The following is a 26,591-nucleotide window of genomic DNA, read 5'->3' as shown; positions in this document are numbered from 1 at the left end:
GGAAACAAGCACTAGCAAACACATATAAAATATGAACAGATTCACATCACCAAGATGTGTTATAGAATGTTACCAGGTTTGACAGAGAAACACTTGATACAGTTGCAGACTGGCAAAATAATCCTAGATAAGTAAGAGATAAGGCATGTCTTTGGTGAAGGAAGACAGAGGTGGAAAGAAATATATTCTACTTAGCTAAAAATTAAAAAAGTTACAGAAGCCATTTGACAATAAAAGTACTGTAGGCATTCCACAGTTTCATTGTCATATCACTCAAAAAGGGGGGGGGGTGGTACAAGAAGAAGCTTAAAGATACAAAATGGAAAACAGTTTTTAGTACTTAATAAATAAGCACCTATCCAGGCATGTCTAAGGGTCAGCTCCTGGTGTTTTCTCCTGTCTACCTGATGAATCTGGGCATCTTGGGGCAATGCAGCTATTGTCTCATGTACACAGAAAACATTCTCCTCCTACCACCCAACACTACAACCTGTGAGAGATGCACTTCTATAAACAAACTGGAAGCAAAGCTTTCTTCACCCAAGACTGGACTAGACAGTCAAGACGAGAAGGTAAACACTTGCACCACACCACACTCATCACATACTCCCTCAAAACCTACACCACCAAAACCCCCACATAGAAATATAAAACACACACCTACATTCGTGGAGGCTCTCAAAAAAAATCTACCCAAGCAACAGGGACCTCCAAAGCAGAAACTCAAGCAACCTCCACCCCTCCAACACAACCCAAATGACACAAAGCCCACAAACTCAGTATGCCACTTAACAACAGTCCATAAGGCATAACAACGTACCCAACACTCTAGTCATAGGTGACTCTATAGTCAGGCACACTGTTGTTCCACTCACCAGGCTAAACAAGGAAAAAGTTAATGTCAGGTGCCTGTCAGGTGCAGGGATCCGCCACATAATGCATGCACTCAGGTCACTTTACAGCAAGTACAAATATGACTCTGACATTGTCCATGTTGGTGTGAATGACCTGAGACTTACCTCCCTGAAATACAGGAAAAGAGACATGGAGGAGCTGTCTGCTCTTGTAGCCCAGGCAGGTGTGACCCTACCCCTGAGTGGCATCCTGACATCACTCAGAATGATACCATAGTACAAGGACAAAATTATTGACTTCAACAATTGGCTAAGCTTCTGGTGTCATTCTAAGGGGATCCAGTATTTGTCTGCCTGGGATGACATGATCGACAAACCACGATGCTTTGCCAGAGATGGCCTGCACCTGTCCCCCTTGGGAGTCCGGATACTGGCTAAGGCTCTTGCCACCCCTATAGTGCCTTTTTTAGGCAAGATTCAAATGACAAATTCACCACCGTAACAGGTACAAGCATGCAAAATCTTAGGGTAATGCTACTTAATTCTAGAAGTCTAAACCTCAAAATGCAGTCACTCGAGGCACTCCTTAAAATGGAGAACATCGACATCTGTGCAGTGACAGAGACCTGGTTCAAAACTCCAGAGAGCACCCCTGCATTACCAGGCTATAATTCATACCACACCTTTCGGCCACCTAACTTGGACCGAAGCACTAAAGGCGGAGGTGTGTCCATATTCATTAAGGATAGCCACACCTCCAGGCTAGTTGCTCAGCATAATGCATCTGAGATTATCCAAGTGCAACTAACTCTGGGCAAGACCGCAATGCAAATTGTAGCTTGCTACAGATCCCCCACCATGCCCCAGGATTCCCACTCCTCATTTCTTGATACACTGGAAAATATTAGAGTACAACCTAACACCCTAATAATGGGTGATTTCAACTACCCCACCATTAACTGGGAAAACTACTTATGTACCAACTCTTGTGCTCAACGTTTTCTGGAATTCATAAATTCCAATGCCTTGGATCAACTTATCCACCCCCCCCCCCACCAGGGGCAGCAATATCCTAGACCTGGTCATTACCAACATGGGCAAACGGTGTTCCACACCACAGGTCAATTCCTTGTTGGTCAGATCCGACCACAAGCAAATCACCCTTGACATCCACATCCCCCCACCCCCATTAGGGAAACCACCAAAAAATATGTCTCCAAAGCCAACTTCACGCTTCTTAAGACAGAAGTGGCAAACTTCATGACACTCATGCTGACGGAGAATAGAGATACAACTGCTGAATCCTATACAATTGCCCTTTATAAGCACTTACACAAGTGCATGGATCGTGCAATCCCTAACAGAACCAAGATGCTATCCTCTAAAAAAAGGAAGCCAATCTGGTGGTCCCCTGCTATAAACAAACTCTACAACAGAAGAAAGAAGCTGTTGCAAAAAAGAGTAAAATCCCATGATTGGAGGACCTCCGTGGTCAGCCTCAGTAAGAAGCTGAGATCCCTCATAAAAATCATCCAACGCTAGTTATGAAAACAAAACTGCCACTGATTCTAAAGGCAACCACAAAACATTGCATAGCTATGTCAAGAATCTCAATGGCAACATGCAAATCTGGTCTGAGTTACAGCACAATGGCACTAAATGTACAGAACCAACTGATATTGCCAACATCTTGGCAGATAGGTTCAGTGCTAACTTTGCCCCTCTGTCATCCCCTAAAGGGCCCATTTCTATACCAGAAGAATGCAAAATACCTGTAATGAAGGCTGCACAGGCAAAAAAACACACTCTTCAAAGCCAAGAACACAGCATCCATGGGACCTGACAACATCCCAAGCTGAGTTCTACATGAACTACAGAACGAACTGGCACCCTACCTAAGTACCATGTTCAATCCTAGCCTCACCTCAGGCTTTGTGCCCACTGAATGGTGCACAGCAATGGTTATCCCACTCCACAAAGGGGGAGCCACCATGGACCCCGGGAACTACTGCCCCATTAGCCTGACGAGACTGGTCTGCAAGGCTATGGAGCGTATCATCATGGAACTTATAAACAATGACATTGGTAATCTCCAAACTCTGGACTCTACCCAGTTCGGGTTTGTAAAAGGCAGATCATGTCTCCTAAACCTGACAGACTTCTTTGAAGCGGTCACCAAAGCCGTAGATGAGGGTAAGGTGGTTCACACAGCCTATCTAGAGCTCGCCAAGGCTTTCGACACCATCCCCCACTCTGAAATATAGACAAACTCACTAAACTAGGTATAAATCGCTATGTCACAAGATGGGTTGCCAACTGGCTCACTGACAGAACCCACACTGTGAAAGTAGCAGACTCTAAATCCAACTTCAGACCAATGACAAGTGGAGTACCACAGGGTTCAGTCCTAAGTCCTCTCCTGTTTTTTATCTACTTCTCTGAAGTACAAGCTAACACAGAAGGTCTTTGGCTAACAATGTTCGCAGATGACTGCAAACTAGGAGCGATGTGGACATTGTACAAAAGGGCCTCATTGAGACAGATGCCTGGTGCCAAAGCCATGGCCTCAAGCTCAATGCCAAAAAGTGCATTGTCATCCCTTTTGGTAAAAACTCTGTACCCATGAGCTACCACATAGGCGGTAGTATACTTAACACCAAAAGTGTGATAAGAGACCTTTGGACACAGGTGGACAGTAGTCTCTTCTTTGATAATCACATCGACACAGTAGTCAGGAAATCCTTCTGCATGCCACACTACATCACAAAAGGTTTCTCATCCAGGGAAAAAGAGGTCATTGTTCCCCTCTACTCATCACTCATTAGACCCATGATAGAGTACAATGCCCCTTTTGGTATGTACCTCACAAGACAGCTACAAATACAGGAAAGGCCACAGAAATACCTCACAGAGGATTACCGGCCTCAAACAGATGCCCTACACAGACCATCTCAAAAAACTCCAGCTTTACTCTGTCGCATATCGTCTACTCAGAGGTGGTCGCATATCGTCTACGCCGAGGTGATCTCTGCCTAACATACAAAGCCATGTCAAACCCAGAGCTGTTGGACATGCTCCATGTAAAGAAATCCCAATCCCTCTGAGCTACACGCTCTAGGGACCTAAACCTTGTCACCACAATAAACAGAACATGCTGGAGGGATAGATTCTTGTCCCAGAGACTTCCCATACTCTGGAACAAACTACCTATCTATATCAAACAAAGCTCCTCATTAGCACTCTTCAAGAAAAATCTTGATGATTGGATGGGAGATAGGAAATTCACCCCGGGGATCACTTCTGTGGCTCTGCTTGACAGGGGCACAGGAAAATAATTTTCTTGGGTGGCAAAAGCCAGGGTACCATTTGGCTAGGCTTATATAGGCCCTAGGGCCAATACCCTAGTACCTACCTATGAATGGACTGGAAAGGATTTTTTTGTTGGGGGGATATTGTAGAAAGATAAGCAAATTGTGCAGATTTTACATATCATCTCTATATCCTTACATGTTTCCTTAATAAATTCTGATTTCTTCCCTCCTGCCAAAACCTACTGTTTACTTTCTACTCTAAATTATCCCCATATACCATCTTTACTGTTGCTCTTGTGGCCTGGGACATGGCTAGTGTAAAATAAAAGTGTGTTTTTATAGCTTGATTTTTGTTGTATTCTAGCGTTTTTAATGACATATAAACTAACAAATAAAGATACTGTTGTGTTTTTAATATAGAGTTATAGCATATATTCCTGAACTAATATGAATTAATATTAACTCCAGGAGGCAAACAAGTGAAGTGGGGCTGGGGTGGGATGGTAGAAGAGGAATCAGCTTGGGTGTGCTAGCAAAATGGTCCACATTGGTCCCAATAATTGCTGATCCCAGCCCTGGGGTCTACCGTACTGTTACACAGTAAGACATTATCATGTTCCTAGTAAACTGCTAGAGTGACCATCCTAAGTTCATCTTGATTATTTACTTTCATTTTTCCTAAGAGTAAATCTCTACTATTCATGCTGATCTAGTCCACAGAGTTTGTCTCAGACTCCTTCATGACACTTCATATCTGTCCTCCAGTAGGGCAGTAAAATGAGCTGTGATTGAATAGCATGCATTTGCCAGGCACAGTTCAGTTCTTACCTCATATTCTAACAAGTTCTTCATCTCTAAGAAAGGCAACCAGTCAAAAGTAGCTTTTTGCTTACTCTTAAAAACTTGTAATTGTGTCTGGTAGAACTAGCTTCTGGAACATTTAATAAACAAGTTCAATATTACAGGGCATTATAGTAACATTCTCATGACCTGCAAGGTTCACCGGGTCCATGTCCATAGGAAATAAAAGGCATACACCCTGCATTCTAGCCTATAAGTCGATTGAAATCTTTAACAGATGCTGCACTGTGGACTCACATCACTGACACAATGACATGGACTCACTTTGCTGTCATTATCTCTAATCTAGACTACTGTCACTCACTACCTCTCCCTCAGTCTACAAACTGGACCCAGGTCACTGCCTCTATCTATGACCTGGACCCAGGTCAGTGCTTCTATCTATGATCTGGACTCAGGTCACTGCCTCGATCTATGATCAGTTCAGTTGTCTTGCTTTATAAATCAAGACGTGGAGTTTGAAAGTATACTTTGGCAAGAGATGTCTGCTGTTTTGTGGGCCTCACTGGAAAAAAATACACATTTTAGTATATAGAAACAAATCTAGACAAATGCATTTGTACATTCATAAAAAGGATAATATGAGGAAACAGTTAATTGAGGGGTAACCAGAAGAGCAGTTAATCTATGAAAGCCTCCATAAATAGGCCTGATTTTAAGACCTAGACTTTTCAGCTGTTTGATCGATGACTACTTAAATATGCACATGCATGTATATCTAATTTCTTTCAAGTATATTCCTTGTGGGTTTTCAAATGCAAAGAGACAGCACCTGATCTTTGATCTTTAATGAATGATGTGCAATATTAGCTTCAGTGTCAGCTTAACCCTGTCACTGTGTATTATCACATAATGCTCTTTGTTTAAGATCCCAGGCCATTTCAAGTTAAGACTGAATATTCTTCTTCGATTTCGACACCTTTGCTTTTATAAGCTACCACTTCATGAAGCTTTGTTATGCACTAGAATTTTCTAATATAGTTGGATATAGCAGACTGCCAATCACATGCCATAATCCTTTTTTATCACTTTACTTTTATTCAGTTTCAGTCTTCTGGAGATTGTTTTTAAGCTGTCAAGTAGGATTAAGTGTTTTTGCTTTCTAGTAACTCTTCAGATAAGGTCTGAATACAAAAGGCAACTTAAAATCCAGGTCGCTTTCATTATATAAACTATTGCTGTATTCGGCCACCATTATAATTAATGACCAGTAAGTAGATTCATATTAATTGCTTTACACATGCAGCATCAATAAACATGTCTACAGTTGCAGCTAGTTCATGCACTATGAACTGCTCATATCTGAATGACATTTTGTAATTGTGCAATTTTATGCACATTAAATAGTAAAATATGAAACACCTTGCAACATTTCAAATTCTTAGTTAAAATAATTTACAACCCATGCCTTGCTAGGAGATATTATTAAAAGCATTGTAAAACTGAATATTATATATATTTGGACTTACTGAAAGTCAAATGGCAGAAATAAGTATTTAGAAGCTTGACAACAGGGGCTGTAAATCTGATATTAGGGAAGGGGTGAATGTACCATAACTTATGTGGATGATATGTAATTTATTGATCATGCAACTCTTCCATAATCTCAACAGAATTAAAACATGACCTTGCACTACTCTTAAACTGGCTACTTAAAAAAGCTCATCATGAAAACTAAATGAGTGATCTCCAGGATACAGAAAAACTAACCTTTAGATAATGTAGATTATAGGTAATTTACTTCTACTTCAACTTCTGCTCACAGTTCAAAACTCTTCATTAACGATATAGAATGCAACTAATTTAATAATGGACAAATAAAACGAGTTATCCATTAGAATGAACACTAGTGCTTCCCTCAAAACTGAAAATTTCCTTGAGTTGATATCTGCGGTGTATTCATATTCCCATGTTCAACGTGTCTCTGTGATTTTGCTCTTCTTTCCTGTTTATCTTCTCCTTTATTAGGTGTGTGTGTGTGTGTGTGTGTGTGTGTGTGTGTGTGTGTGTGTGTGTGTGTATGTGTGTGTGTGTGTGTGTGTATGTACTGCAAATTAAAATTTCACTAATAATGTCCCATTTCAAAACAGAACAAATTGTACTCAGCAGTATGCCTACATTCAACATCCTGCCAATTGCATGTCATGTCTGAATGTAAAAGTTACTGGATGTGCAATGTAACTTTTTGATTCAGATTTCTTTCTTTGTTTTCCAACCTAAGTCTGAAAAAGTATAGAGGGATCAGTGTGTGCTACACCAGTTAAGAAAATAAAATAAAATAATAAAAATCCAACAAAGTGCAAGACATTTCTTCAGAAATAACCACTCATAGTGCAGTGATTTGTTGTGATTAGGCAACTACACATTGTAAGCCTCTGGATACATTTTTTCTAAAACTCAGTTCTGGCAGATTTCTGTGAAACTATTTTTATGATGTTACAGTAACTATGGAGTTTATCAGAAGAAAGCAACGGGCAGTATTTCAGTTCTTGCTCAAACTTGGGCGTTTTTTTAACACTGGTGACAATCACAGCCATTAATCTAGCTACAAAACAAAATTGTGACTGTGCTGGATGAGCGCATTACAGCAGGAATGTTTTCAGCATTCGAAAGTATTACATAAATAAACTGTTAATTAGCTGATAATGGATGAATGGAGATGGCATGACAATCAAATTACAAGCAGGAAATTAAGTAAACTATTACTCCAATTATGGCACAAACTCATGATGATCTAATTCTACTTGTTTATAAGCTACACCAAAATATATGTATAGCTAGATTGATAGAAATATATGTCTGTATATATCTCTGTCTGTCTATCTACTTACAGGAAGGCAATCCTTCTGATAACTTAGCACATATCAAAGGTGCAGATCTTATCTGTTAATGTTCATAACGCAGTTTGAGAAACCAAAGCATCTTCGTACACAGTGTTTTACAATGCATACATAAAATATTTACAAGATAAAGTTACTTTTTTATTTATTCATTTTTTATTAGAATGTATTAATCAGGTGGGTGGACTGGTCTGATTATCTTCCCTACCTATGACTCCAGGCCATAAGCAACATGAATACAACACAGTAATGCAGTACAGTGTTACATAACATGTTGATTCTAGCTAATTTGAATATGGAAAATGGAAAGTTGTGTGCATAATATAAATATTGTTGCCAGCAGTATAGAAGAAATGAGTTATACTAACATGAAGTACGCCATTGTTTTAACAATAATGATGTATATATTGTAAGTAAAGCCATAATGAACAGTAAACTAAGAGAATAATTTTCAAAATAAACACAATGGAAAACTGGCAGCTGAATGGTAGGTAAATGACAAAAAGAAGGATGGCACAGAAGGGTTAAGAGAATAGATGAGAAAGGTTAAAGGACATTGAAGGGCATGAAATCAACCCTAGGGGATGAGATAAAGAACAGTCTAAGAGGGATGGGTGTAGTAGACATGAGTGGAGAGAAACTAAATGGAGAACACATTACAAGATTAATCTAGTATATAGCAAGGCATAGGCAAGGATATTCTAGAGTTAAATAAATGGGATAATCAGAAATATTTTGGCTCATGTCCCTGTGACAATAACATTGATTTTCTTCCTGTGTACCATTTAATCAATCTCGGTTAAGAAAGTCTTAGGCAGATCATTGTCATTTGCATTCATTATCTGCAGGAAAAACAACACTTCTCTTGTTGTCTTTTTGAATCACCATCTATTTGTGCTGGTATAGCTACCTGGAGAAATATTTAAAGACTATGCAGTTAATCAAATGAATGACATATTCATCAATTGTCTAAAATATCTCCCTCAGACTTTTATATTTATCAAACAAATATGTATATTCAAATAAGGTGGCAGTTCGATCTTAAAAACTTATTTTGTCATTCTTTAAATAATATTACACAGTTCATGTTTCCCACAGACAAATATCCAATGCCTGATGCCAAATATTAAATCTTTTTTCTTGCACATACCAAAATATACTTGTCACATAACAAATCATGTTTTTTTTTTCTCTGAATACATATTTCATTTATTTTCATATATTTAACTCATTGATGATTAGTCCAATATTTATAAATTTCAACCACTAAGCATTTAAAAAAAACAGCTTTAGCTTTTAAAAATTGCAACAGATGGTCAGAAGGACTATTCTCATATTTTTGCAGGAGAAGTTCTGATGCACTAATCACTATAACAAAAAAATCAATAACTCTTAAATGCGTCTAATGTTTTAAATACCATAGAGTTAGCTACTCAACTTGCATTTCAGGGTACCACTGAGTCCAGGGGTCAATTTGATAAAAAAGACATTCCTCTATGAAAAACAAGGCCGAATTTATGTCTCAGTCATAACAGTTGAGAGGTATGAATGTCAGTTCCTTTAATAATATATGCATTTCCATTTTTACTCACTTCAGTAATTCTGACTTATTTTCATTCATTTCTCTCTCATGGGGATGTGATACTCTTTATAACATATTACTGAACCTGTTGTTACAATAAACATGCCTGACTGTAGAATGTGTCCCACAAAAGGCGACTGTTTTGGTAGTAGTTTGCAGGTATTGAGAAAAAATACAGTGAAAATACAAATGTTTAATGTGATATGGTTGTAATCAAGCAGTGCTGTTTACAGGTAGTAGTACTTTTAACAATTTGAAAATGTACAATAAATTGCCAGTGCATATCGGTTATCATCCTTTGCAATACAGAAGATATTTATAAAGTTTACCATATTTCCACTATTGTTAAGTCTCTATTAAAACTAAGCTGATTTGTTCTATGAACATTAAATTCTTCTTTGTAGTTTTTGGTACTGTATATTAATATTAAACTAAGATATAATAGCCTAGGTTTATTACAAGTGTGCACATGTTAGTAGCTTGAAAAATGCTTGCTGCCATCTGCTCTAAATGGCAAATTCCCTAACTAACACTAGCTTGATTCTATTAAATTACCTTGCACTCCCATCAATCCACCATAATAATTTGCATAGCTCTACTCGAGCCCAACTCTTACTCTAAAACTCCACCTTTTCTCTAACCTCAGCCATTGTACCCACTTCTTTTCCCTAATCCTAAAGTCCTTGATCACTCCCTAACCCTAAAACACTACCCCTTTTCCTGTATTTAAATTTCCCAATGATTCCCTAAACCTAAAATTCTACTGTCCCACTCATGAACTCCTCTACTCCACCTCTAAACCAAAAACTCCCTTCCTACTCTGTAACCATAAAGTCTCCGCTTCCTTAAACCTACAAATCCCCTCTAAACATTGTTTCCAATCACTCTCTTACCCTAAACTCCCTTCCCAGTCCTTAACCATAAAACTCCCTTCCACTTCTTAAAGAAAAATTCCCCTCCCAATCCCTGCCTGAAAACCCTAACCTACACTCCCATCCCCTGCCACCTCCTCCCCATGGCTGCCACACTTACATAGCTAAAAGTGACTATTACATTCGGCCATAGTGTTACAGTTCCTCACTCAAGACATGGCAGCTGCATCTTGCCCAAACGTATTCATGTTCAAGTGCTAATGACAGCTTGTGCAAGCTATAAAATATCTGAGCCCTTGGCTTTGAGACAGTAGTCATTAAGCAACTGGGATGGGGCACTTCAAATCGACCCAATTTTATTCTGTAGACAAGGTATTTTAAATTTGCATAGTTAAATATGATTTAGTTGGCCATTATTATAATCACATAAAATGTTCTATATTTTAATGTCCTAGCAATACATTTTGTACTGGGTTACAAATTCAGATCTTACCTCAGCAAAAATATCAGGAATGTTATCTGTTTTAACTTGCATTAGATTGTGTAAAGAAGTCTTGTTATACTGTGGATTAATCAGTCATACCTGCAAGTGACTTTAAAATCCATACTTGGAAAATGTTCCTTACCCAGTTTAAGGCTACTGGTTTAATTGTTCTCTCTAAGGTTTATAAGTACATACAGTAGTGTAGCTATGGTGGGCCAAAGGGAGCAACTGCCATGGGTGCAAAGTGTTAGGGGGCGTGATTGGACATCCTAGACCAATCCTGGTTACTCTTTAGTGCATACTGGATTTTAAAAGCTGGCATTGCATTTGTGGAGAAATCTGAGGACTGCAGCATGTGGTCAGAAATGTAGCAACTGCTTGCTACATTTGTAGCAAGACTTTTGCTATAGTCTAAAAGAAAAAAAAATACTTTTTTTTATTAACTAAAACATAAGCTCTGCCGAGCCTTGTGTGTGAGTAACTGCTTTCTACAGTTGTAGTAAGCAGTTAGCTATTATTTAAAAGATAAGAAAATATTTTCTTTCTTTTTATATTTTCATCAACTAGAATCTGTAGAAGGAGGAGGCAGAAATGAAACTTGATTGGCTCCTGCATTTCAGGACTTCAGGAGTAATAGTTGTTTTTTTTTGGCTCTTCAAATGAAGGACAGGGGAGGGCATGGAACCAGTATGATTAGCCCCAGGCACCACAAAAACAGCTACACCTCTGAATTCATTGGTATGCACTACTCTGTTGACGTGTATGGACATTAATATGCTTAGCATTATATTTCCAAGGTATTTTTAGCCCTTATAGTTTGTATATACATAATCTGGAGTTGATCAAAACAAGGATGTATTGAGACATTTACTTGTTGCTCCTACCCATGAGAGACATGGGTTCTAAATCTGTGGTGCATTTGTATTTTTCCTTCCATTCATCCAAAGTATATTTAAATATAGTAAAATAAGTTCTTTACATAATGAGAAGTGGAAGACAGTTCCATAGAAAAGGAATTCTCTTTTATGTTGCAAAAGAAATTGAGATCATGAGCAGTTGTTCACATGCCCACAGGAATTGTGAAGATGCAATAGGTCTGACAGAATAGGGTCTGCTGAAGCCCTATACTTAAGGCAGAGGTAGAGCCTTAGTAGCCTGTATGATACATGCCTAGAAGATTATCAAGGCTTTGGGACAGTCTGCTTAGTTTATGTGATTTAGGTCATTGATTTTTTAGTGAGAAGGTGCTGTGGTAACTCCAGCGGTGGCAAGTGTTTGGACAGATAAATATTGAATGGGGGCAGTATATTTAGTGATTGATCTGATGGAAGCCCAGTACAGTGGAATGATTACATCCCCAGATTGTAATGTCTACAATACACATACTTCCTTATAATAAAGGATATGCTGTGATCAAAGTACAGCTCAGTGTCAAGACACGTTTCCACATCCCTGACAATGTGATCCACCAGCAGGGGTGTGTTGGCAATGTGATAGATCCAAGTGAATTCATGCTTGTCAAAGGACACAGTTATACACATCTCGGCATATAGTTTAAGTTTATGATTTTATCCCCAGTTGTCTATTTGGGAAAGACTCTCAAAGAGGATTTTGGTGTCATCCAGTGAGTTTATGATAACAATAAATTTACAGACATCCAATAACATGGTCATCTAATAAATCTTAACATTTTCTGACCTCTGAGAAGAAAATACCAAAGAGGAATGGCCTGTGGACTGAACCATGGGGTATGCCACTAGTGACAGGTCTTTTGGAGAGGGTAGAGCTGCCCATCCTAATTTCCTGTATTCTGTCTGTGAGTCAGTTTGCTACCATATGAGTTACAAAGGGATTTACATTTAGCTGGAAGGGCTTATCTATGATACCTGAGTGTAGGATGGTGTTTATTGGATTAGTCTAGATATTCAGTGTGTACTAATATGCTCTCATCCATTGGTCACTAACTTTACTTGAAGAAGAAGACCAGCTTAAATAGTCTTGATCTGCCATTGTTGAATCCAAATTTGCTTGGATTAAGAGTTTGTACATTACATATGCCCCTATTTAAAATAAAATCATAATGATCCCTTTCATAGCTTTACATATGAGGCAAATCTATAACTACCTGTGTCCACTGATGCCCCATCTTTGCGTATAGAGATGACTGTTACTGCCCACTATTTATCCAGCACAAGGTTTGTTTGGAGGTTTATATTGAATAACCTCTTTAGGATTCTGAAAAGTCATGTTTCTGGCTGACCAGTAGGCAGCCCAATACGTTATCCAGCCCCACAGAAGTCATGTTCTTGGCCTTGGATGGCACCTTGAGGGTTTTTTCATGGTTGATTGCAGGGGAAGAGAGAAGGTGTGGATATGTGATCTGGAGATAAAACAGAGTAGAAGTAGAAGGGGTTGAAGTTTGAACTAAATTTCCCACTAGTATATTAGCTATGTCCTCTGCATATGTGATAATCTTCATTATTAGGTCTGCACACTGCTGGCCATTATTTTTGAGATTTCTAACAGTTAAAAGCATTGTGGCATTCCTTCTCCAAGGTGGCTAATTTTACTTCCTATCTACTTTTGTTTGATTTGATCAGGGTCCAGAATTCTTTGTTAAGTTTAGCAAGATGATTGTCGGTATCTTGAGATCAAACTTTATTTCTGAATACAATGATTTGTTTTTTCTTTTATATTCTATTTATATAAGCGTTCCACCATATGGGTTTATTTTTAAAGCTGGTATTTTATCTATTTCTGGGGGTGAACTAAGGCATCTATGCAGTTATTTATATGTGCATAGAATTTGGTGGTAAAGGAATCCATATAAGCAGAAGGATTATCAAGTTGAAAGGGACTTTTGAATTTGGGCAGGGTCATCACTCAATTTTAATAGAATAGCCTTGCATAATCTCTGAATACCGAGGTATTGGAAGATGCTTCTGGTTTCCATCTTAAGGTGATTCTGACTGATTTGTGTACTGATTTGAAGAGGGAGGAAGTTTGGTGGGGAGCAGAGCTGCCCAGGCCTGCCCCATATTGTATAGGAATAAATCCTTGATTTTATTTATCTACTTATTTATTTTATTTTATTTTACATTTGTTGACCAGGATAGACCAACTGGTCCATTTGTATCTCCAAACATACAAACAAAAACATAAATAATTACTATGAGTTTTACAAAGTAACAGGGGAGAAAAAGTTCCAATTGTGCAGATAAAAACATACATCCCGAGCAACACAAAAATAACAGGCAGATATTACAGGTAAACATTGTGTGTCCCTCAAGAGGGATCCACAATTTAACAGTATATAGTAGAATATAAAAATAATAAGCAGTTGGATTACAGAAACACTTTATTACAAAAAAATGTACAGAACAGGATTGCCATTGCAAACATTTGTGAGCAAGAAGCATTTGTGAGGAAGAACAGCTTTATCCTCCCTGGTTGGAGTCAGGACATACTGGTCCTGAGTGTTTTTATAAATAAGTCCAGAAATTTCTGGGCATACATGTTTCCCAGTTAATGAAGAGGTAGTTGTTGTCTTAAGAGAATGGTGTTTGGCTTAGGGCATGGTGATTCCATAATTGCTAGGTAGGTGGTATGGGCTAAGGGCATAGCAGGGGTCATATATTTAGTTATGATATGATAAGAGGTTTTGATAATAGTAAGCTGAATGTAGAGGAGTTTCAGGTTACTATCTTGTTTAACAAGACTGGAGGTGAAATGGTTTATTTTTTTAAGTATAAGGAGACACTGCCAGCTTTTGTGCCTTCTTCTAATGCTTTGGACCTGCATGTGTGGTAGACATTGAAACCCTGCACCAATGAAGTGCTCTTGTTGTTCTTGAACTAGGTCTCTGTGATGATGCACATATCAATGTTTTCCATTGTAAGGAGTGCTTGTATTAAAATCCTTAAATTCCAAAGGTGACACTGTGATTAAACATTTTTGACACAGACTCCAGTTTATTGTCACAACAGAAAATGCATGGTAGGAGCAGTAAAGTAGAGGAAACCATGAAAAGTCAAAACCTTAGAATGAGACGAGCTAAGTTTCAACCAGTTACCTCTCAGTCAGTGGTGAATCACTATGTAAAACATCTTCAATGGTCTGCCCTGGACAGGTGGGCCCAGTATCAGGATTTTAACATACAGTCTTGAAAGATATTATTAGTTTGTTGACTGGCGGGACCACCCATGAAGAAGGTTGGGTTGAGGAGACTAGAAGATCTCCCGTAGTATCCTTTGTGGAGAGCTCATTGTGTGTGTGTGTGTGTGTGTGTGTGTGTGTGTGTGTGTGTGTGTGTGTGTGTGTGTGTGTGTGTGTGTGTGTGTGTGTGTGTGTGTGTGTGCCATCCCCCATCTCAGACCTTTTATTCAGTCAAGATATCAAGATATCAGTAAATAAGCAAAGCATACTGTAAGTTCATCAAAGATTTCCATAAACCTGGGATCAGTCAGAGAGAGTTATGGGTAACAATGCCTTCAGTGTCATTAATATCTGATGTGAAGGACTTCAGAGGCAAGCTTGCATCTCCTAGCACTTCAGCTGGGTCTATATTATATTCCGCTCCACAAAGGTGGAGCCACAACAGACCCTGGGAACTATCGCCCTATATGCCTGACTAGCTTGTTCTGCAAGGCTATGGAGCGCATCATCATGGAACTCATTAACGGAGACATTGGGAACCTCCAAACACTGGATCCTACCCAGTTCGGCTTTGTTAAGGGCAGATTATGCCTCCTAAACCTTGTGGACTTCATTGAGACAGTTACAAAGGCTATAGATGAGAGGAAGGTGGTACACACAGCCTACCTGGATCTCGCAAAGGCCTTTGACACCATTCCCCATTTTGGTATTATAGACAAGCTCACCAGCCTGAACATAAACCCCTACATCACAAGATGGGTTGCCAACTGGCTCACGGACAGAACCCACATGATAAGAGTTGCGGGAACTAGGTCTGACTCTAAACCGGTTACAAGTGGCATTCCCCAGGGCTCAGTTCTAGGACCCATCCTGTTCAGCATATACATCTCAGAGGTACAAGCAATTACAGGAGGACTATGGCTGAGGAAGTTCGCAGACGATTGCAAACTAGGGGCTATAATTGACTCTCCGGCTGACACAGACATCCTCCAAAAGGGTCTTACTGAGACGGACACCTGGTGTCAAAATCATGACCTCAAGCTAAATGCCAAAAAGTGCATAGTCATCCGCTTTGGAAAAAACAAATTACCCACAAACTACCACATAGGTGGTAGTCCCCTATATACAGAAGTAATAAGGGATCTGGGGACCCAAGTAGATAGTAAACTCTCCTTTGATAATCACATTGCCAAAGTGGTTAGAAAATCCTTCTACATGGCACACCTTATCACAAAAGGGTTTGCATCCAGAACAAAAGAGGTCATTGTGCCCCTCTACTCATCGCTCATCAGACCCATCATAGAGTACAACGCCCCATTTGGGATGTATCTTACAAGACACCTGCAACAGCTGGAAAGACCACAGAAGTACCTCACCAAGAGGATCACTGGCCTCAAACAGATGCCCTATGCAGCTCGACTGAAGAAACTCCAGCTGTACTCGGTTGCATACCGCTTACTCAGAGGTGATCTCTGCCTGACATACAAGGCCATGTCCAACCCAGAACTGATGGACATGCTCCACCTAAAGAAAAGCTTATCCCCTCAAGCCACACACTCTAGGGATCTAAACCTCACCACAACAATAAATAGGACGTGCTGGAAGGATAGATTCCTGTCACAGAGATTTCCCATGCTTTGGAGCAAGATTCCAATCTACATTAGACAGAGCTCTTCACTAACAATCTTCAAGAGAAACTTTGACGAGTGGATGGGAAACAGAAAGTTTACCCCGGGGATCACTTCAGTGGCTCTGCTGGACAGAGGCACAGGGAACTAATCTAAAGGTATGGTGAAAGCCAACACATTCTGGCTAGGTTTATAAATGCCTTTGGGCAGATAGCCTAGTACCTACCTATGAACGAAAGTTCATATAATCAAATGCTGTAAACAGTGAAAAAAAAACAGACTTCGGACCCTTTATTGTGGGGGGAGGGCTGCAGCCCCCACACCCCCCACTAATTATATATACCAACTCCGAAATCACACTACACTGAGGAACAGGCAAATTTCCCAATCTTCACTGTACAGTGATCTCACAAAAAACACATCAATGAATGGCATTTTTGCATATACAGCCGTTCAATATTTTGGACTTTCATTCTTCTAATAAGAACATGAACATCCTATTAGGCTTTGTAGGTAATAGGTATGAGGGTAACAAAGAAGCCTACAAGGAAGTAGATTGGTGGAAGTGATAAGCCAGCCCTCTGACACTTCTGCCTTGTTTGGAAGGAGGGTAAATAGCTGAAGTACCAGGCAAGGAAGTGCCACTTATCAAGGACAAAGTCATAGTAAATACAGGTGCTGATGGTGGCAAATGCACTGTCTGTATCACAAGTGTCAAGGCCAATATCAGTCCACATTTGAGGCTGACAGGAACAGTCATCAACTGCTTAAGGCCAAAACTAGTCAGGGCCAATACCAAAACTGTGATCTTTGGACCTGAGACTAGTTCTGCTATCCTGGGCTTTGACAGTGGGAACATTTCCAGAACATTACACTGAAACTATCAATCATGAAGGATGGAAAGCAAGCCCAGCCAATATCAGCGAAGTGACCCTAAGAAGCTGACTCTGCTGCAGGCCCAAAGAAAGTCCCAATGCTGAAAGCATCGATACTGAATCCATCAAATAAAGTAGGCAGGTCAATGTAAAAGATGCCAGCTCTAAAGGCTGATGTCCCAGCACTGAGACCAGAGCTGACATTGAGATTTACAATTGTCAATCCTTTTCTGTTAATTCAAATTCAACCCATGCAGGGCTTGAACCTGAAATAGGACTAAATGCAAGTGAGAAGAAGAGTAATGTCTTAGTTTAAAGCTTAAGCAAAGACGATGCACCTTTGCTTGGCTAGAGATGAAGACGAGCAACGGATTATTTTTGCTGTACTTTGCCTAAGGCTCCTGTCATCTCCTTATAGTGTATTTGGGTGGCAGGAACAAAATGTCCCCTGAATGACACTGCAGATCATGCTTATGATGATTTAAAGAAAGCAAACACTTTAATTTTGGTAATGATGGTGTGGACATAGTATAAATTCTAAGTTCTGGATAAAAAAAAAATCATAATACACTGCCATTTTAGTATTGTTAAAATGAGACAGCCCATTCACTGTCTTAAAAGGGAATTTAGATGTTCAAGAAAGGGCAGAGGGGAAAAAGAGTAGTTTGTCTCGGGCTTTTTAGTAATAGGACAGCAACATGAATTGTGTCTTTCACTTCAGTCCCATCTATAAGGTTTATGCTTTTTTATTTTCTTATCTTTATTTTTCTCTGTGGGTTTACCAGTTGTGAGCATAATTCTGTAGGCAAATGTGGTTGACCTTGAGATGATTAATACACACCAAAAGCAGGCACATACCTCTTTTAATTTAGGTACGAGTGATTTGTTTTGTTTATTTAGTTGTGGATGAAGTGAGTTAACATTGAAATAAGATATCTTCGCCTTTGGGTGGATTATTTTTCCCACAGTTACACTTCTTAAAAGCTTTAGTCTCTGTAATAATACAGTTAACAAAATGGTAACTGACAGTCGGAAAAAAGAAAAAAGTCAATAGCAAAGCACAACTGCAACAGTAAAGCCAATGTAATGTACTGCACAACCATTCCTCAACAACACATTGATAAGAAATAGAAAATTGTAAAAATTGTTGTGGAAAAAAATGCTAAGGCCTTGGGAGGAATTAAGGCAAGTCTGAAAACTAACTAAAACACTAGAAAAATGACTGGTCTGGCCAGAAAAAAAAGTAGAGCAAATTAAAGAAAGGATAAAAGCTACAAACTGAACAATGATTTTTAAGTAACAACTGAGAATGTTAATTCAAAATATCAGTAAATAAGCAAACCATATTCTAAGACCATGTTTGTGCTACATATATAGTTGATAAATTAAACTCTCAGCAGGTGTGTAGAGCATTATGGGTAAAACTTGATGGTTTATTACATCAGATAAAGTTCAGATACTGAGCTGACTAAACGTTCATAGCATTACTCCTATTGTCGATAACAGTGGACCTGCTCATACCACATCAGCTCCTTAACAAGCAAGCACAGGAAACAAATGATAATGCAGATGTAACGTAATCAGTGTTTTAATACGTTGTGACTAACCAAAGTCTAAAAATAACTTAAGCTGCCTCCAACTAAAAAGTTTCCAAGTAAAACTGAAAACACAAGGTTACAGAAAACACTTGTAGCCACTATCTTCCTCTCGTAAATGTCCAGTTAATAAAGAATGGACAGTTTGAGGCAGTTTTCCACAAGACATACTTAATACCACATGCTCTGATCCCCTCAGTGAATGTAAAGGCTTTGTATTATTTCTTTGGGAAATGTATTTTATTTATTTAACATTTATTTATCAGGAAAGTCCAACTTAGCATGAGCCAATTTTCAGCAGAGGCTTGGGGAGAAATGCTCCAAATGCATGTCTTTGTAACGTGGGAGGAAACTGGAGCACCCAGAGGAAGCCCACACAAACACAGGGAGGACATGCAGACTCTGCAGAAGGCAGCCCAGCCAAGAACCAAACTGGAGAACCTCTTGCTGTGAGGCGACAATTGCTACCACTGCGCCATCCATCCCTAATTCCTAAATCCCTAATTTCTCCTCAAAGAATGACCTCAGAGCACCAAGAATTTTTCAGGGTTACAGTGTTTGACTTGGAGTGTTAGGACATTTAAATTATTGTCCCCAGCTTTGAAAACAATAACCTTAATCAGGATGCTGTACTGCAGTCTATTATGGATACATTCTAAAAGCCAAGAAAAACTATATATTTTTTAATACATGGCTCTCCAGTAATGAGGAAAGACAGATGAAATACAATAGGTATATAACTCAAGGCTGTCCTAAGATATGTATCAGATATGTATCACATCAGTGATACATATATATCAGATATGTATCACATCAGTTTCAAGCATGGCTAAGTCATAACCAACCTAACATTGTAGCCATCTCTGAAACTTAGCTCAAACCCCACATCTCTGACTCTGAAATCCTACCCTCTGGATTTCACACTCTTAGATGTGACTGCCCAGAGAAAAAAGGCGGAGGTGTTGCATTAATCTTTTCCAATCTACTTACGTTAATTCCTCATACCAAACCCCATTCCTAAATTAACCAATGCAGAACTAACAGTCGTTCTATTAAAAATGAACAAACACAAAAGCCTCTGTATCATCGCCCTTTATATCCCTCCGGGAAATAACGTCTCAACCCTTGAAGACATACTCCAATGGGCCTCGGCTGAAATTAACCTTGAATCTTACATACTAGGTGATGTAAACATCGACTGGAATAAAATCAACAGTCTCATGCCCTCCCTGTCCATTAACCTCTAACTTTACTCAAGTAATCCACTCCATCACTAGACCCAATAAAAGGATCCACTCTTGATTGGATCTTAGTCTCCCATCCAGATAAAATTACCAACTCTGGCACCATCCCTGATTCTATTAGTGACCACCTCCCAGCTTTCATTTACCATGCAACCACCTCCCATCCACACCGACATCAATATATTCAGACCCGCAACCTTAGTATATTTGACCCCAAAACCTTATCTAACTATCTCAAACATATGAATTGCAACATTCGAAAATCCCTTCCTCTTGATAAAGCCATAGACCACTTTAATTCTACTTTCCTAGATGCTCTAAATTCCCTAGCTCCACCAAGGAAAAAAAGAATAAAAACTATAACTGACCCTTGGCTAACCAAAGAACCCTAGCTTCACCAAGGAAAAAAAGAATAAAAACTATAACTGCCCCTTGGCCAACCAAAGAAACAAAGCAAATTATGCACCAAAGAGACAAATTCTGGAAGCTTTACCAAAAGAATAAACTTCCCAAAACCCTTCTTCAATATACACAGCTCCGTAACCTTGCCAAAAAACAAATCTTCAAAGACAAAAAATCCTACTACACTAAGCTCCAGTCCGACCATCCCCAAAACCCTAGGCTTTTTAGGAACTCCATAAACTCACTCCTCAACCCATGCTCCAAAAATAACCCCTATCCAGACCCAAGTAAATCTGACCTCGAATTAGCCTCACTATCCAATTCTTTATTTATAGAGACAATATCCGATCTAACAAAAACTTTTCCCAACAATGACCCATCTCTCCTACATTCCACCTCATCTAAATCCCCAAATAATTTCCCCACATGTCTGAACTTAAACCTGTCTCTACTAACTACATAAAAAGACTTCTATCCAAACTTAAACCCTGCTCCAATGCACCTGACAGCATCCCCTCTTCCTTTCTCATGTCTGCTACCGATGGTACAACTCTCCCAATTAGTATCCTAATTAATAGTTCCATAAAGGAATCTTATGTCCCTAAACTCTGGCATTCCACCTTTATTTTTCCTCTCCATAAGGGAGGCAAAAACACTAACATTTAAAACTTCCGCCCTATAGCTCTTCTCTCTGCAATCTCCAAAATCCTAGAAAAATGCATCCACCTCCAACTTGTGCCTTTTCTGACTAAAAAACAACTTCTTACCCCTACCCAACATGGCTTCTGACTAGGACATAGCACCACAACAGCTCTACTTTCATTCTTAGAAACTATCAATCAAGCCCGGGATTCTGGGAACTTAGTATCCACAATGTTCCTAGACCTTGCTAAAGCATGCAATACTGTTTCCAAGTCCTTAGCCAAAGCAACTCTCAGATTGAAATTGTTTCCTTTGCCAAACTACTTGGTGCAACTATAGATGAACACCTGAAGTTCGACATCCATATTCAGCAAAATATAAAGAAAACCCACCAAAAACTAGGTATGCTATACCGGAACAACCACTTCCTCTCTACTTCTACCAGGCATACTCTGGCCTCCTCTTACCTCCTTCCCTCCCTTCTGTACGGTGCCCCACTACTAACTAACCTACCCTCTTCCATCACTTCCAAACATGAAAGCTGTTATAACAAAATGTCTAAATTTGCCACCAAAGCCAATCATTCCACTCATTACTGTGCTACCCTCCAATCCCTCAACTGGTTAGAATTTACAAATTAGCTGGACTTCCTCCAGCTCACTACAGCACATAGACTAATATTTAATCCAACCAAATGCCCCACTCTAACTAACATCCTTCCCCCATACACCCCAAATAGAACTCTCAGTTCTGAACACCAACACTTATTTACTGTCCACAAACCTAAATGTCCTGCTGGACAACTTCTCCTCTCCTTCTCCTTAGGTAAGAAATGGAACTATATCCCTTCCACTTTAAGGACAATATCAAATACAAACAATTTCAAAACTCAGCTTTACACCTACCCCTCCTCCAAATGGAAATGTAACTGCATTCTCCATATCTACAACTCTTTAACAAAAACCCCTGGCACGGTATCCTCCTGAGTTCCTAATCACCTTATAGCTGGGTATAACTTTCTATAGCTAATTCCCATACAATCTCTCACACTCTGTAAATAACTTTTGACTTTAACTGAGTGAATTTGTTAAAATATATCTGCATGATATTTTTCCACTATGGGCAATATTGCTCACGCTTTGTATTATTTGATATGTATTTGTACTTGCAGTTTTATTTTTATTGGACTGCTATCTTTACTGTAATCTGTTTCATGGAGCTTTTCTCCCTGGGCCTCCACTGAAAATGGGCTCTCTGGGCCCAGTGGACTTCCCTGGTAATTAAACTGGAAATAAATAAATAAATAAATATTTTCAACATTTCCCTTTTTTACCTGTTTTTAAATAATAACTAATTATAGGTGTAAAAGGAATGTTTCCTCCCAGGATGTAGGCAAATCTATTACACTGTTTTGTGAAATTATTTTCATTTACAGTAAATTTTATTCTTTCAAGCAAAACACTGATTTGATGGTTTCTTATAAAAAGAAATTCAAACACATGATTTCCAGGTAAAGATTATGATTAGCATTCTCAACATTATGTCTAAATATTTTTTGAAGAAAGCTTACAAATAGTAAAGGATGAAATGGGTTTCCAGTATCGAACCTATAGCCTTGAAATATTTCAGTCTTCTCTTCAATCTCTTCTGTCTCACATATTTTTTTTTCATTGTTTTTTCATATTACCTCTATTTGGTGTTATTCTTAAAAGTTTGCTACAAAAAGGAATTGGTCCTTAAGAAAAATTCACATCAGTACTATATAACTTACCCTACCCGATGGAAGATTACAGGATTCTAATGCTGTTTCCACTCTCTTACGGTCAGCTGAGAACATGCGGTAAATGCTACCAGGAAAAAAAAAGTAAAATAAACATAGTTAGGAGCAATAAGTAACATATAAGAGATGGTTACAAATCAAGTAATAAAACATTATAAGTTTGCAAAAGCAATAAGTGTACTTTCTTGTATAAGTTGAGGGATTATGAATGTTGTGGTAAAATTTTTAAGCTGATTAGTTTTCTACTGAAAAGAGTCTGAAGAGGTTTAGAGTGGTAATGCACTGTAGGTAAACAACAACAATGGCAAATACAGGCACGTGGTGTTACTACTCCTTAGGGTAGGAGGATTCAACCTAAGTAATGACTCCATTAAAGAAAATGAGCATTTATGATAAAGAAAGTACAGTTTTGTACCTACCATAAATGTAGATGTTGGAGTGTCTTCACTGCTGCAGTCATTACACTTGGGTTATCCTGCCGTCAGGCGGGCCCGCAGTCGCCAGAGTTCCAAAGTCTTGGTCCAACTTCGGTTGCTGTCGCTTCTTTCCTGACGTCAGTGCGCCAGGGGTATATAAGATGCAGCCGATGCCATTTTCTTCAGTTTTTCTTGCCCCAGATGTCAGGTGCCCCCCAATAGGTAGGCAATACATAATGGTAATAAAACATACAAAAAAGGTAAATAACAAAACCTTCAGTTACCAGCAAATACACCACTTAGGTAGTATAGGGTTGAAAGGTATAGTTAAGTCCCAGCTAAGAAAGAGGGGATGGTGGGTGGGTAACCTGGACTGCAGCAGTGAAGACATTCGAACATCTACATTTATGGTAGGTACAAAACTGTACTATGTTCATCATGTTTCACTGCTGCAGTCATTACACTTGGGTTGAATCCCAAAGCTGAGTTAGGGTGGCTGGCTCTATAGAGGATTTGGGGTGGCTATGAGGCCCTGCAGCACTGCAGTGGCAAAGCCAGCTCTGGATCTAGAATAAAGAGACAAGTGATAATGCTTGGTAAATGTGTGCACTGAACTCCAAGTTGCAGCCTCCAAGATATCTTTGGTAGGTACTCCTCTGAGGTAGGCAGTTGAAGTGGCTGTTGCCCTGGAGGAATGTGGCCTAATGTTAGTAGTACAGGTTTCCCATGCTGTGTGTAGCAGAACCAAATACAGTGTCCTATCCGCTTAGAAATGGTCTGCTTTGAAATAGCCTTTCCCTGTGATCCTGCAGCATATGCAACAAACAATTGCTCAGTTTTTCTGAAAGCTTTTGCTTTGTCCAAGTAGAAACTTAATTGTCTGTGTATGTCTAAGGAATGCAGAAGTCTCTCCCCTTTATTCTGGGGATTTGGATAAAAAGTTGGCAAATTAATAGTTTGGTTAAGAGCCACACTGGATACCACCTTAGGCATAAAAGAAGGGTTTGTTCTTAAAGAAACCCTGCCTTGATGAAAAATGATGAAAGGCTCCACTGCCATTAGTGCCTTTAACTCTGAGACTCTTCCTGCTGAGATTATTGCCAGAAGCAGAACAGTTTTCCATGATATATATTTTAATTCTGCTGAATTGGCTGGCTCAAAAGGAGGTAAAGTTAGTTTTTCCAAGACAAAATTGAGGTCCCAAGTTGGTGTTGGTGCTCTCCGGGGCGGTCTTATGTTTTTAGCCCCTCTGAGGTACTGTTTTAGCAATGGATGAGAGAAAATAGGAGGATCTGTGTTGTAATGAGCCGAGATGGCAGAGGCGTGGATCTTAATGGATGAAAAGGATAGGCCTTTGTCCAGCATCTCAGTTAAGTATTGTAATATCTGAGGAATATTTGGGACAAGAGGGTCAAAGCTTTGAGCCTGGTTCCAGGCACAGAATCTCTTCCACTTTTCTGAATAAGATATCCTGGTGCTAGGCCTCCTGACCTCCAAAATGACACCCATAACAGCTTTAGAGAGTAGTGTTGTCTGTTTGACTAATGAATCTGCCATGCAGCCAGGTTTAAAGTTTTGAGATGACTGTGCAGTATCTGATTGTCTTGTTGAGTCAGAAGGTGTGGAGTTTGAGGTAGAATCCGTGGTGGGCCTTGAGCTAAGTTCTTTAAGACTGGGTACCAGTGCTGGCGTGGCCAGTCTGGGGCAATCAGGATCATCTGTGGTTTCTCTTGTCTGGCCTTTAGGAGTACTTTTGAAAGGAGAGGCAGTGGTGGGAAGGGATAAACTTTTAGGCTTTTCCAGCTGAACGACAGAGCATCCAGTTTCTATGTTTGTGTGTGATAAGTCCTTGTGCAGTATTTTTGTAGTTGGCAATTCTCTGGGGTGGCAAAATGATCTCTGTCTGGGCAACCCCATTTCTGTGTTATCATGCTGAATACTTGTGGATTTAATTTCCACTCGTGAGGATCCATGATGTTTCTGCTTAAGTCATCTGCCAGCGTATTTCTCTCCTGGCAGGAATTGTGCTTGCAGATGAACGTTATAGGTTAGAGCTGTGTTCCACAAGGTCATGGCTTGTCTGCATAGGGGATAAGAATGAGTGCCCCCTTGCTTGTTTATGTACCACATAACTGTGGTGTTGTCTGTCTTTAATAATAGTTGTCCTGGATGCAGAAGGTCCTTGAAAGCTGTTAGGGCATTTTGTACAGCCAACATCTCCTTTTGATTGATGTGAAGATGCATTTGGTCTGCGGTCCACTTGTTCTGAATACATTTTCCTGCCATGTGTGCCCCCAGGCGTAATCCAAAGCATCCGTTGTTAGTGTCTGCCTGGCTGTGGGTAGAGTGAAAGGTTATCCCTTGTTGAGGTGACATGCCTGTGCCCACCATCGAAACTCCTGTTGCAGGCAGGGAATTAGAGGTATTACTGCTTCCAAACTGTGACAGTGCTGAGTCCAAACACTTTTTAGGTACCATTGTAATTTCCTCATATGCAGTCTGGCATATGGAATTAGAAGAATGCAAGATGCCATGAATCCCAAGGCCTGCAGAATTTTTCTTGCAGGGAGTTGGGTCTTTGTTGCCATCAATTGAAAGTAATGAGTCAGTTGTCCTTGCTTGTCTGGCATGAGATAAGCCTTCTGGGCCATTGTATTTAAGCTGGCACCCAGGAATATTATCTCTTGTGAGGGCACTAGTTTTGATTTCTTTTTGTTTACTGTGTACCCTAGGCAAATTAGCAACTTTTTTACAAACGCCAAATGCTTTAGAAGAATGTCCTTGCTCTCTGCTTGAATAAGGCAGTCGTCCAGGTATGGATAAATTTGAATTCCTTTTTGTCTGCAAAATGCAATTACTGGTGCCAGGCACTTTGTGAAGACCCTGGGCGCAGTAGATAAGCCAAAGGGCAGTGTAGAGAATTGGTAATGCATTGAACCAGCTATAAATCTGAGGTATCTTCTGCAATTTTGTCTGATAGGGACATGCAGGTATGCCTCTTTGAGGTCCAAAGTAACAAGCCAAGCCTTCTTGCCCAGCATGGGAAGAAG

At 39.5% G+C, this 26,591-nt stretch overlaps 1 protein-coding gene across 1 annotated transcript in view; it reads right to left on the bottom strand.

The window, feature by feature from the left end:
• Positions 1-26,591, bottom strand: part of PLCB1 (phospholipase C beta 1) — a 4,354,095-nt gene that overhangs the window by 2,041,680 nt on the left and 2,285,824 nt on the right. The window contains exon 7 of the mRNA XM_044056572.1: positions 23,117-23,192. Within this exon, the coding sequence (XP_043912507.1) occupies positions 23,117-23,192 (76 nt within the window). The remainder of the gene's footprint in view (positions 1-23,116; positions 23,193-26,591) is intronic.

The sequence above is a fragment of the Protopterus annectens genome, chromosome 1.part2 (assembly GCF_019279795.1).
Source record: "Protopterus annectens isolate FY-2018-M chromosome 1.part2, PAN1.0, whole genome shotgun sequence".
In the NCBI taxonomy this organism is placed as follows: domain Eukaryota; kingdom Metazoa; phylum Chordata; order Ceratodontiformes; family Protopteridae; genus Protopterus; species Protopterus annectens.
The sequence above is the reverse complement of the archived record's forward strand: the minus strand, read 5'-3'. Positions and strand labels throughout refer to the sequence as shown.